The 14,696-nt window shown below is 36.0% G+C and overlaps 1 protein-coding gene across 1 annotated transcript; it reads left to right on the forward strand.

The window, feature by feature from the left end:
• Window positions 1–1,388: 1,388 nt before the first annotated feature.
• Window positions 1,389–3,311, forward strand: LOC113335738 (cytochrome P450 71D8-like). The gene is made up of 2 exons (XM_026581754.1): window positions 1,389–2,463; window positions 2,569–3,311. Exons 1-2 carry the CDS (start codon window positions 1,573–1,575, stop codon window positions 3,181–3,183), a joined length of 1,506 nt encoding a protein of 501 aa, XP_026437539.1. The 5' UTR covers window positions 1,389–1,572; the 3' UTR covers window positions 3,184–3,311.
• The last annotated feature ends 11,385 nt before the right edge of the window (window positions 3,312–14,696 follow it).

Raw genomic sequence — 14,696 nt, forward strand, 5'->3', positions numbered from 1 at the left:
TTTTCCATTGTTTTCTTCATCAAGGATTCTCTCTTCATATGATTTCGATCTTCCAATTATATCTTCATAGCTAGTCTTCTTTAAATCTAAGACTTGTTCGAGAGAAGCTATGATATGAATATACTTGGATCTTGATAAACTATTTAGAAACTTCTTTACCAGTTTATCTTCATCAATGGATTGTCCAAGTGACGCAGCTTTTGAGGCTATTTCTGATGGCTTTCCTGCAAAGCTGTCAATAGTATCAGTGTCTTTCATCTTCATTCTTTCAAATTCAGACATTAAGGTTTGCAGACGGGCTTCTTTAACTCGATCAGCTCCGAGATTACGTGCCTTTATTGCATCCCAAATTTTCTTTGAAGTTTCCTATTCACCAACTTGTAGAACAAGACATTCTGGTATTGCTTGAAAGAGTAATCCAATGGCAACATTGTTTTTGTCTGGGTCCAATGTACCAGGTTCAATTGTCTCCCAAACTTTGTAGATTTTCATCAGTACCTTCAATCTCATGGCACATACTGTGTAGTTTGTGGCGTTGAGGATTGGAACTTGTATTGATGGTGGCGTGAACTGTTTTGCATGTATGATGGTGCTCTCGTCTCCCATGGCTCGGTGTAGACAAGCTCTGATACCAATTAATGGCAACTGCAAGATGAAACTTAGCTTATATAAAGACAACTCTCTTTATAGATGTTTAGAAAATCTCTCAAAACTAAACACAAGCTCTAATCTTGCTCATATGATCAACCACAACTTTGGTGATCATATATATATAGAACTATGAATTCCTTTTCCTAGTCCTATTACCTTATTACATGTCTTTCCTTTTCTTAGAACTAGATGACTTCTAATTCCCTTAGGATTACATCAATTTCCTAATCTTGTCCTAACCAGCTTGTTAGTGACTTCTATGTTGAAGTTTAACCAACAGTTTTATCCAAGGTATATAGAAAGACTGAAAGAGTATTAAACCCAGTCTCATTCTTTTTATTTGGTAAACCCATGTTACATATTACAGTCACAGACATTTTACTGTTTCTACTAGTCAAACATTTTACGTAGTACGGCAACATGTCGCATACTATTCAAATAAAAGCAATAGCACACAACACACGGTAATGTAGTTGACTAGTTGTGGACGTGGAGGACAAAATCAAAAGAAAAAATTACTTGCCATCTCTGCCTATTATCTGTTATAGGATTATACTTGTTTCTTACTGTACTTTTTCTTCACGTATCTTTCACTAGCAACGACAATTTCGCAACCTCGTTAAGAGTCTAAGACAATATTAGAGCCGAAGATGCATTTCATCTATTTGAGAAATCAATTCAAAGATGCATTTGAACAAAAACATGTCCTCGAGGAAGATGAAGCTTTGATCTATTTTTATCTAGAATATTTCTCTCATTCTTCTTCTTTTGTTAGTACTTGTCAAACACTCAAACTTCTTCATTGAACCAGTCATTGATTCGTCCCTGGTTCACCTTCATAAAATTGTGTATAAAGATGCTTTGGATCACTCGTATATATATCTTATCCCTTCTCTCTAAAATTCCATCCAAGCTTAATTAATGGATATCCAGTTTTCAACCCAGCTTTTAGCTCTTCTGGTTTTCCTTTTCTTTGTACTCATGGTGGTGAAGAATATTGGAAATGTATCAGGCGGCTCAAGATCGCCTCCAGGTCCATGGAAACTACCTTTTATAGGGAATTTGCATAACATGCTCGCGTTAGGCCTAGAACCACACCGTTCGCTCAGAAATTTAGCCAACACATACGGACCCATTATGCACTTGCAACTCGGTGAAGTTCCTATGCTTGTTGTTTCATCCCCAAGTGTCGTCAAACAGATTATGAAGACCCACGACTTGAGTTTTGCAGAAAGACCGGAACTTCATTCTGGGAAAATTATGTTATATGATCGTAGTAGTGTTATCTTCTCTCGCTATGGTGATTATTGGAGGGAAATGCGTAAGATTTACGTCTTGCATCTCTTAAGTGCTCAACATATCCCATTGATCCGGCCAATAACAGAAGAGGAGGTAAAGAATACAATCAAAAGCATTTCGTTGCAAGCTGGTGAATCTGTCAACCTCAGTAAACGATTGTCTGCGTTGTTCAATACTATCACTTCAAGAGCAGCATTCGGTGATAAATGCAAAGTTAACCAAAAATTCATTCAAATGGTGCGTGAATCACTTACTTTGGCAGGAGGCTTGGAAGATTTATTCCCTTCGTATAAATTGTTACATCGTTTAGATGGAAAAAGATCAAGATTGTTGAGATTACATCAAGAAGTCGACAAGTTTTTAGAGGGAGTTATTCAAGAACACAAAAAGAGCAGAATGGTTAAAAACGATGATGGTAAATTAGAGGAGGAGGATTTGGTAGATGTACTTCTTCGGGTTCAAGAGAGCGGTGAATTCTCATTGACAACAGAAAATATTAAAGCGGTCATATGGGTTCGTATAATCATCACTATACTCGAGTGTACTAGAAATTGTTTATGAAATATATAGTTGGTTTAAAATTTCGAGGTTTGTAATTAATTGTTTTCTTTTCAACAGGAAATCTTCGCCGGAGGAACAGATACTTCAACCATTACAATACTATGGGCAATGTCTGAGTTGCTAAAAAACCAAAGAGTAATGGAGAAAGTTCAAATTGAAGTAAGACGGGTCTTTGGTGGGATGAACTCAATCAATGGAACAGATATTAGTAAACTAGAATACTTAAAGCTAGTTATCAAAGAAACTCTGAGGCTACACCCTCCTGGTCCACTCACGATAAGGGAATGCAGAGAGAGATGTGTAATCGACGGATATGATATACCGGCGAAAACCAAAATAATTGTCAATCTATGGGCTCTAGCAAGAGATCCAGAATACTGGAGTGACCCCGACACGTTTGAACCAGAGAGGTTTGATGGTAGTTCAGTTGATTATAAGGGAAATAACTTTGAATATCTTCCATTCGGAGCTGGTAGAAGGATGTGTCCGGGAATGTCATTCGCTATGGCTAATGTTGAACTAACACTTGCTCATTTACTATACCATTTTGATTGGAAGATCGTCGGAGAATTAAAAAACCCTGAAGAACTTGATATGACAGAGCTCTTTGGGGTATCGGTTGCTAGAAAAAATGATTTGCTTTTGATTCCCATCCCTTTTGTTTCTTATTGAGGCAGTTTTTTCTTTATGTAACTTGCAGTATTCCCTTTTGTTGCATCGCAGTATGCAGTCTGTAATCTGAGTCTGTACTCATCATATGCATTCTGAAGACACGATGCAACTGTTTTTCTGCTTCTAAATAAATACTAGTAATTGCTTTGCAACAAGCAATTAAGAAATACGATTTGTGGCTTCCATTGGAAGCACTATTAAGGTCACGCATTCACTCCAAACAGGTTACCATCTAGTAGATTCATCGTTTTCCCCACGGGACAGGTGCACAAAATTTTTTGGATCCACAAATTCAGAAAAGTTGGGGCAAGAGTATGCAAGTGTTGAGGCAAGACTACAAACTAAAATAATCAGTAGGTCCGATTCAAATGTATGTCGAATAGTAATTAAAATTCATCACACAGTAAGGAAACTATACATCAAACTGAAAAGCACACAAAATATCCATCGACTAACAAATTGTAATCAAAATAACTAGCAAACCCCGCATCCTGACAAAACCGAGTACAATTAGTGATTCGGAAGATACTAATGCTGGAGGTGTTACAATTACCTATTTGATGGAGGAAGGCATAATGATATATACCTATTTGTCACTTGAACCATTTGAACATCCTTGAGTCAGATACTAATGCTGGAGGTGTTACAATTAGTGATTTGGAAGATGCTACCAGGCTCAAAATTTGTAATTCCCAAGAACAAGATATTGAAGAACCTGAAGTAGATATATGTGAAGATCTAATGAAGAGTCTGAACATAAGACGGACAATGAGGTCATGAATGTCGCAAAGGTAAAATTAGATGACGAAGTTTCTCGGTGGAAACCAAAGAACAAAACGTGGAGAAACTTATGACGTTTAGTTCAAGCCAAGGTCAATATAAAAGAATTACATACACGTTAGAGTTTTCCAATTACTCCAAATTAAACTAGGGTTGACAAACTTGAAAGTATCTTTATCACAAAACCATAAGACCACCAATTATTTAACCAAATCAAACTATAATTAGGCTTGCACTTGTTGGTGAGCAGTTGTTATGTTTTTTTGTTGTTCTCGCCGGTGTTGAGTCGGCTTTTTGCCTTCTTTTGTTGCGCTTAGGCGCCTGTCATCTTGCATTTCTTTTTTCTTTTTGAATAAAACTTTAACCTTTTAAGAGTCAAAAAAAAAAAAAAAAAAAAAAAAAAAATCGATTTTATAATCCATGCCGAAATGGTATATTAAAAATACATTTTAAGCCGGTGCGAGCTTTGGAATCCTTCTGTTGTCGGATCTTGTTGATGAAACTACCAATTACATCCTCAGCTTGAGAGATTATACCACGCATTTGCTTCGCATAAAGCTTTGAATTTTCATCTGATTTGCGATTTCGGTCTTCTTTTTTGACTTCCAAATGCATCCATTGGAGGTCATTCTCAAGATGTTTGATTTGCTCTTTAACTCCTTCCACAAAAGCAGCTTCAGTGATTAATAACTTCGTTACTGTTCCCAGCAAAACTTGAATAACAGCACCGTCAGCCATCTCTTTCCTGTTCGAAGCAAAATTAAGATTTTGTAATATTATTTTTTTTGATCGAGTAAGATTTTGTAAGTATGCCTTCGTCGTCCTGTTTGGTTTTACTTTGTTCCTGAGTGTGTTAAATTGAAGGGGAATTAAAAATTGAAAAATAGAATAATAAGGAAGAAGATTAAGCCGGAGAAAAAGGTAACAAAGAGAGAACAGAGGCAAATACTGATTAATGTTTGACGCTTTGAAGATCTGGTTGATCTAAAGTTAACTCCATTAAAAAAAAGGCTTGTTTCATGTACAAATTACACATGAAAAAGCTAAAGTTAGTACTCATGCACAATCTTCGAGGGGTTAGTCGTGGGAGAGTTTGAGAAATTTTAATGTATTTAGATTTTCTCCTGTTAGTCATGAGGGAGTTTGAGGGAGTCTCTCCAAATCCCCGTTAGTCGTGGGGGAGTTTAGAGGAGTCTCCTAAACTCCCTAGAAAACACCTGTTAGTCGTTGGGGAGTTTAAAAAAAGCTCTTGAACTCCCTGTTAGTCAAAAAACCCTACATTATTAGGGAGTTGGTTGCTTTGGGGAGTTCGAATGAGTTTTTAGTGTATTTTGGTCTCACAACAAATCTCTCAAAAGAGTAGAGATTTGGGAGGAGTTTGAGAATGTATAGCTTGAAAAGGGTCCCAGTGATTTTCTAATTTTGTTGTACTGTTACAGTAATCGATCTAAGCGAGTATTTTCCTCTGCACCAATTACTAAGCGATATAGTTTAATATCTCTTAAGACAGCTGACGGGATCAACATTTTGATTCAAGGCCCTATCTCGTTCTCAGGAAAATGGGTTTTCTCCAGAGGTTGTTACTACTACTGTGTTTTTATTCTTCTTATTAGTTATGCCTTTTTGATTTGTCTTGTCTCATGTTGAAATGGAGTAATTTTAGTTTGTGCATATAAATTGTTCTGTAAATGACTAAATGCGTAAGCTTCGTAAACAAAAAAATCCATATGAGTTATGCTTTTTAGGTCACAAGTGATGTTATGGATTACAACATGCATTATTTCAGTCCTTTTTCGGTTATTAGTTTATTGCGAACAAATGCATTGGCAAGTCAATTTTGGTCCTTGTTGAGGAATATAGTATCTAACTATGGGTCATTGAAAGTTTGCATTGAGAACAGTATGTGCACATTGAGTATCAAATTACGATACCTGTTCTGGTATTAGAGGAATATAGTATTATCCATTGATGGATACCTACACTATGAGCAGGTTTGCAGTCGTTTCGTTGTGGGGTTTCCATTTGGCTGGGAGGATGTTGCTGATCAATGCTTGGACCAACATCTGCTGGTGATGGTGCTCCAGCTAGTATGTCTTCCTTTCCTGAGTCAAAAGAAGTGCCGACTTCTCTTTCCAACAAGAAGACGTTCACTAACATGAAAAGTGAAGAACCGGAAGATCTTAGTTGCAGTTATGATACTGGTATGGATGAAGTTGTAAAAGATGCTCCAGTATCTACAAATTCTGATTGAAAAATGCTGATCCAAATGAGGCCACTGTTGTTGTTCCAGTGGGCATCCTGAGAGTACAAAGTTGGCTAAAGCCAAAGGTGGAGTTAAAAAAGGTGAAGTAGGTCGGAAGAAGAAGAAGGGAACAAATTCATGTTCTATTTCTGGGTCTGCTGGCTGTGGAGTTGTACAAGTCCATCTCAAAGAGGATGTAGGTCATGTTTTTGAAGGAAAACTGGAAAGATCTGTGTCAGAAACGCCCATTGCAGCCAGTCATAGTGTGCAAGAAAGATCTGGAAGTTGCAATTCTAGCACAACCAGGAACACGGCTATCTCACTCTCCTTCGCTGCAGTTTCCTGCCATTCCAGTCCTTGAATTTCTCCTTCTTGCTGCGACACCGACACACACAATCATCTCCAGCCCCCATATCTCAGCACACAGCACTGTTGCATTCCATTGTTCTCTGTTAAGCTTCATTCCATCACCGCCAACATCGAACTCATTTCAGTCCCTTGTTTCGCACCACCACCACCATCACCAGTACCATTTAGTTCAAGCAACAACATCTCAATTCTTTCCCTGCTGTAACTATAACCACCTGCAAGTCAGGTTCAATACCAGACTCGTCTCCGCTTTAATCAGTTATCATCCATTCCCTTCCGGCAACACTCATACCCATTTCATACAACTGTAGCTCAATTCCATTCTAGACCTTGTTCACCATTGCCATGATTAGCTCCACATTCACCATCTCATTCTCTATAGTTGATTCCGCCTTACCTGACTGTCACCACCAATACCCACAGCCATCTCTGGCAGCAATATCAAACTGCAACACCATCTACACTGACTCTCACAATACTCCTGCTCTTGACTGCAATCCCAGTTCAACATCAAGCTTAATACCGCCACCAACTGATCAAACATTCAACACACATTCCATTTCCAGCTCATCCTACCAGTTCAGACTTGCAATCTCCCATGGCCTCACTGCAACTTCACTTCCATACCCGCTTCATTTCGTCGCCATACTGCATCTCCATTATCTCAGGTCATCACCAAACTCATCAATCGAACCCATTTGTTATCTCAGTACATTCCCTCTTCAGACACAACCACAGACTCAAGCTTTCAATAGTTGTGCTGTGAATAGAACAGCCTACTTCCCTGCAATGCACAGACTCAACACATCTGCAATCTCCATAACCAGCTGCTGCAAAAACACCAACTTATCTTCCTTCCAACCTCAGACAACTCCCATCTCAGTCCATTCCTTTCTTAGCCAACTGCAAACGCACAACTGCAAGGCACAGGTTCAGCTCGTTACAATTCACCAACTTCAGACCAATACCACAGGTTTAGCTCCATAATTTCTGCAGCATTCCTTCCCTCGACATCAGCATTTCAAATTCTTCTTAACGGCACCAACACTGCCTGAATTCAACCAACAGTACCTTCAACTTCTTATTTTCTTTGTTGCTTCTTGTATCTTCTTTTCCCTGCAAATGAAATTAGAGCACTGGGAAAACCCATCTATGTTTTATGCACCCATTCCAACCTAGTAATGAAATAGAAGTGGAGAAAATGACGGCAGCTGCTTGTGAAGATGATCATAAAAATCCGTCGCTGAAATTGAGCTCAGCTCCCTTTTATTGTTTCTTAAAAGAGAATGAGTTAGGAGTGAACTCTCTCAAACTCCCCCAAACTCCCTCTAATAAACTCTCTCAAACTCCCTACACTCCCCCAAACTCCCAGAACTCAAAAACACCAAACTCTCTCAAACTCCCTACACTCTCTCAAACTCTCTTAAAATTCCTGAGATTTAAAATACACTCAACTCCCCCGAAATCACTCGAGGACTAACCCCCTGGAACATGTACATTTCTATGAATTTAGGTAATTTAAACTTTCTCTCTTTATAAGTTTTGATTTCATTTTTTCCCATTTTGAGCAATTTATTTCTTTATATCTTTGGTTTTCTTTTTCAAAATAAAAGTCTCGAAATATTGGAGAAATTTTTTAGAAAATAATAACTACTTTATAAGTCTATTCGCGTGAAGAACATTCAAATGTGAAACATTTATTTGGAGAATGCAGTACCTAGGATTTCATGTATTTCCATTTGTTTAAACCATTTGAAGGATATGATTTTTATTTTATGTTTTTACTTTTTTTCTTGGGTTGTATCTTTTAAATTTAGTATCGGCATGGATCATAAAGATTTGCATGATTGCTAAAGGATGGTAGTACCAATAGCAATAGCGGGACTAGTACCATTTGACTGATTCAACGGTCGGGATCACTTATAAGCTTTTTGTCTTACATCACTTGTAAACTTACAAGTGATCCTATCGTTCGATAAGTCAAATGGTACCAGTGCTGGTACCAGCCTTTAGCAACCGTGAAGATTTGTTGCTTCCCAATTTTTTTATGTACAGTTCCCGAGTAACAAACTTTGTTTTACATCTAGCCCAAAGACTAGCTATTTTTGTGCCATACAACAAGACGACGAGATTTTAAACCGAAAATGCAACCAACAAGTGATAACAACTTAATAATGTGTACAAGATTGACTCATCCATCCGAACTGGAGATACTCGTCCAATTCCGACTTCCCCATACCCCCAGCAATGCCGGCAGCAAGGACACTGCGGGACCTACCTATATATTCCATTAACCATTGTTATTGATGCAACTGACGCATTGTAAATGTGATCTTCCAAAAATGTTACAAGGTGTGTGATGATTTTGGGCACAACTCAAATGAGCTGGTCACAACTTTTGTACGGAAAGAATAATGCACCGTCTTTATTTTCACTTCCAACATATATATATATACTCTATATCTATAAATAAATAAGATAAATCTTCATTCTTCTCCATTTCACGACGAGTTTATTGTATCATTTATTTACCTTGAGTAATAGGCCTATTGCATCAAGTTTTATGCTATTTTTGTTACGTCAAGAAAAGGGTTAAGACATGGGAGAAAACTTAAATAATATTAATTACCCGTTCGTTGCTAGAAAGGGCGATTTAAAGAAAGAAATTTAATTAATAAATTTTAATTTATGATTACATTTAGCTCTTCTCTAATTAGGGATTTTAACCAAGAAGAAAATTTTTCACTACAATGTTGATCAATTCTAGAAAAGACGATAAATGTAAGCTATTATCAACTATGAAAGAAAAACGGAAGGGCAACTTAAAGAACAGTGTAAGTAAAAGTTGCATGAGATTCCATTGACTCTTTTAATAAACAAATCATCAATTGGCTCAATTAGTCCTACTAACGTCCATTAACTTAAAATAGGGGTCCATATCTTCTGTGCCAAAGAAATGGTGAGCCACCTGCGCCAAGCCAGTAAGGCGGCGACACATGTTCCATTTTATTCGTAACAGTAAAGACAGTTGGAGTTTCCATTTTCTACTCTTCTCTATTAGGAAACAATATCAAAATTTGATTTGGCTAAAAATTTGGAGAGAGAATATAAATTAAATAGTTGTAGAGGGAGAAATACACGGGAAATGGAGATTGGATAAGTGGTGCAATGTTCTTTATTTCAATCCATGTAATTGTTTCATGTGGATGAAATATTTTTTCAACTTAACTACAACGATGTAGGATGCATGAAATTATTAAAAAAAATTTAAGAAAAAAAAAAGCTAACATGCTGTTTTTTTTTTTTTTTTTTTTCAATACATCCAATTTCCAAAAAAATAAGAATAAAAATTAAAATTAACATGTTGTTACACAGCCTACGCTTGGGTAAATAGTCGATAAAATTTAGTTTGGGGAAAGTTCCACTGACACTCTTAGATTGATTACGTCTTTGCATTTTAGTGTTGATTTTTTTTGCGTCTCCCAAACGAAAACTTACTAGAAGCTAGTTTCTGGTGAATAAATTATTTGAATTATCACTTTTTCATTACAGTTAACATTGACATTTGTCAATTTGAATTTTAAATGTCAGTAACTAACGTTTGCATAATTTTCATGTACACTTCTAGGAAATAGCAATTGAGTAACTACCCTTCATTTTTTATAAATGTAAAAATTTTCTCCTTTTTTTACAAAATTTCCGGTAATTCTTCATCAGTTGGGCAGATGGAGTCTAATAGCACGTTTGGATACAATTCTGTTTCTGACTTCTGCTTCTCCAGAAGAGAAGTCAGAAGCAGAAGTCAGAAATTCAGATATTTTGCTTCACAAAAGGTCGAATTTTCTGTTTTTAGAAGTCATTCTGAAATTTTACAACCAAACTGAGTTCTTGTTTTTTGACTTCTAGAAGTCAAAAAGTTACTTCTATGTGTGATATGCAGGAAGTTTCCAAAATGCTAACATTGTGATAATTTCGAACATTACACAAATGAGTGTGATCACATTTGTTTCTTAAAGTTAGAGCTTCTCCAATGGTTGTTGTATGTATTTTCTATGTGGCAACACAACCAAGACATCTTTATTCAAAATTTTCCTTAAGTTTAGGTGAAAAAAATTATTCATCTCCAATGGTGTTGTTTGTGATCATTCTCTTATTGAATGTAAATTTTATGTTTAGTACTTTTAAGATTTTATTAGATCTAAAAATGATTATGTATTGTATTTTAGTAAATAAAATGTATTTATAATTAAAAAAAGCTGACTAGGATGGTAGACAATGTCAAGGGGAATGTGGGAAACTAGACATTCCCCTTGACATTTTTTACCTAAAGTCATGCATACATTGATTTATGACATTCGGATTGGAGAATGATTTTTGAAAAAATGGATGTACATCCAAAGTGGATTTTGATATTTATCTCCACACACACGCCATTGGAGAAGCTCTTAGTACTCATGCACAATTTTCATGTATATTTCTATGAATTTTGAAAACTTTAACTTTCTCTCTTTAGGAGATAATGATTACTCTTCATTTTTTTTTATCTCGAGCAATCCATTTCTTTATATCTATAGCTTTTTTTCTTTTTTTTTTTGATAATAATAATTTTGGGATATTGAAGAAAACTTTATAAAAATGATAATTATGATGCACAAGTGTCTATTTGTATGCATTAAGAACTTTCAAATGTGAAACATTTATTTGGAAAACGCAGTACTGTACTTAGGATTTCACATATGTCCATTTGTTTAAACCATTTGAAGGATATCATTTTTTCTTTTTCTTTTGATCAGCGATGGATCATAAAAGCTTGATACTTTTGGTATGTCCCAATTTTTCATGTACAATTCCCGACTAACAATATTTGTTTTACCTCTATCAAAAAAAACTAGCTATTTTTGTGCCATAGAGAACATGACGAGGTGATTTAAACAGAAAATGCAACCAAGTGATAACAACTTAATAAGGTGTACAAGGTTGACTCATCCACTGGAGTGGAACCGGAGATACTCTTCCAATTCGGACATCCCCACACGGCCCCAGCAATGCCAGTAGCAAAGATACTACCGAACCTATCTATCAGTTGTTGATGTTGCTGCATTTGGTCATCAACTTCCGTATTGCTATAAGCTGTGCTTCGATTACGGATCAAATAAAACTTTTGGTAGATGTCCGGAAAAAAAAATATTATTTGACGCATGGCATAAATGTCTTGGCTCCGTGACCCTGAGTTGGTGGTGATACAATAGTGTGCTTGGGATTTGTTGATGAAGGTTCACGGCCTATGACTTCCATTGTTACTGGTTTGCAGTTATTTGGAAGACACTGTCTTAGTACTCGATATTACGGTATCAAGAATTTGGCTATTTAGGTCTTCGTGAGTCTTGCATTTCGTCTGTCTAACTAAACTGATCCAATTACTTTTTTTTTTTTGTTAGTGCACAACTTCGCTTTTGAATTTCAATATTGGATTAGCTAGTAGCATGATATGTGGGATGTTTCCAAAATGCTAAAGTGTGGTTGTGAAAATTTTGAACACCACTCAAATGGGTAGGATCATATTGTTCATAAGGTTAATCATGCACAATTTTCATGTTCACTACTATAACAGTTTGCAGATGATATTCTTATTTTCTTAGATGCAAGTGTTGAAGAAGTGAGAAGATTGCTTATTATTTTGATTGTTTTTGAGACATTAACAGGTTTGAAGCTAAACCTTGAGAAAAGCACTATGATTAGTGTAGGAGCTGAAAATGTTATTAGTGCTCTCTCTAAGGAACTTGGCTGTAAGACAAAAAAAATTACTTTTTACTTATTTGGATACACCTATTGGTGCTCATTGGAAAAGTACTGATGTTTGGGAGTATGTGTTAGCAAGAATGGAGCAAAAACTGGCTACTTGGAAGAAGAAAAAGTTGAATAAAGCAGAGAGAATCACTCTTATTAAAAGCTATCTAGCAAGTTTGCCTATTTATTTTCTCTCTTTGTTTCACCTTCCTACAAGTGTGGAGAAGAGGATGATCAAATTAATGAGGAACTTTTTGTGGGGTGTTGTTGAAGGGAGAAAAAAGCTTGTGTGGGTTGGTTGGACAAAGATTATCATGCCTAAGGAGTATGGAGGTTTGGGAGTAAGAAACTTAAGAACAACAAATCATGCTTTGCTGATCAAGTGGATCTGGAGATATTCTCAAAACAAAAATTGCTTTTGGAGGAAGATTATTAATCAGAAATTCAATAGGAATAGAGAGTTATTAATGCTAGATGTTGATAACCATCCTCATTCCTCAATGTAGGAGTTTATGGAAGAATGTTGTTAACATGAGTCCTAATGTGCAAACGATTGCTACTTTTACTATTAGGAATGGTAGAGGAATAAGATTTTGGAAGGATAGATGGTTCAATAGAGGTTTTTTACAGGATTTATTCCCTATGGTGTTTCAAGCTGTTAGAGACAAGGATGCTACTATATCTGATATGTTTAGTGAAAATGGCTGGCTTTGTGTGTTCAAACATCCTTTGGATGCTAATGAACAACTCGAGTGGGATTTACTTATATGTGATCTATCAAACATTCCAGTTTTAACGGAGGAAGAGGATGAGATGTCTATTTTGGAGAACTACAACACTCAAAAGTGTTATGAGGTCTTAGCTGGTGATTTCGATCAATGCGATTTTGTGCAGCATATATGGAAAAGTTACATCCCACATAAGGTGATCTTTATCCTATGGGCAACTTTTCATAATTCATTGCCAACTAGAGATATTCTAACTCATAGAGGAATGGAAATTGAAAGTGATCGGTGCTTGCTTTGTAATACTGAACGAGAAACAGCTGACCATATGTTCATTCATTGCTCTTATTCCTTTGAGGTTTGGGACTATTTTATCAAAGTGTTCAAGATATCTTGGCCTCTGCCTAGTACGTTATGGCAACTCTTTGATGCGTGGAAAACGAATGTGTTGTGTGGAAGAGCTAAAGAGGTGTGGAGAATTCTTCATTATGTTATTTGTTGGGTGCTTTGGAAGGAGATAAGTGGAAGAGTTTTTGGTGCACGTCAGAAGTGTGCTTCTGAAACCATTGATCATGTTAAGATGCTGGTGGTTTTATGGCTGTCTGATACTGATGCTTTTAAGTTTGTAAACTCCAATCTTGTATGGAGTAACTGGAATCCTCTAATGAGTGTGTAAGCTCTTGTAACCTGTGAAGGATCCTTTCCTTCTTTTTTCTCTCTTTAATATAACTTCGTCTTCGAAAAAAAAATATCTCTTTCAGAAGGTTTCCTTTGACTTTACATCTGTGACTTTTCTTTTCGTAAGAAGAGTTCTGGGATATCGGAGGAAACTTGAAAATAATAACACAAAATTGGTTAAAAAGACCAAATTCAACAATTCCTGGGTGAAAAGGACAGTTAGATTTTGATACGGAAAATGGGTCATTTGTCCAAATATTTTTAAAACATGGTTCAAATGGACGAGTAAAAATTAGTATGGGTGAAATGGACACCAAAAAAATAGCAAGGATGAAACTGGATCCATCCTGACTTAAACTTAAAAAATAGCGAGGATGAAACTGGATGCATCCTGATGTAAATTAAAAATAAGAAAAAGTATTTGAAAATGGATAGGATGAAATTGTTTACATCCTGCCTATTTTTACATTTTTTTCCATTTAAACAGTATCAAAATCTAGATGTCTTTTTCACCCAGGAATTGTTGATTTTGGTCTTTTTAACCAATTTTGTGATTTCGATATTGTTTAAATGGACAAAAATGTAAAAATAGCAAGGATGTAAACAGTTTCATCCTACCAATTTTCAATTTTTTTTTTTATTTTAAATTTACAACAGGATGCATCCAGTTTCATCCTTGCTATTTTTTAAGTTTAAGTCAGGATGAATCCAGTTTCATCCTTGCTATTTTTTTGGTGTCCATTTCACCCATACTAACTTTTAATCGTCCATTTGAACCATGTTTTTAAAAATATTTGGACAAATGACCCATTTTCCGATATTATTATGATGCACAGACCTTGAAAGTTGAAACTTGAAACACTAATTTCAAATCCTAGTTGAAGATTTTATGAATGTCCATTTACTTGATCTATTCGAGGGAAATGCACAAA

The sequence above is a fragment of the Papaver somniferum genome, chromosome 1 (genome assembly GCF_003573695.1).
Source record: "Papaver somniferum cultivar HN1 chromosome 1, ASM357369v1, whole genome shotgun sequence".
Taxonomy (NCBI): Eukaryota; Viridiplantae; Streptophyta; class Magnoliopsida; order Ranunculales; family Papaveraceae; genus Papaver; species Papaver somniferum.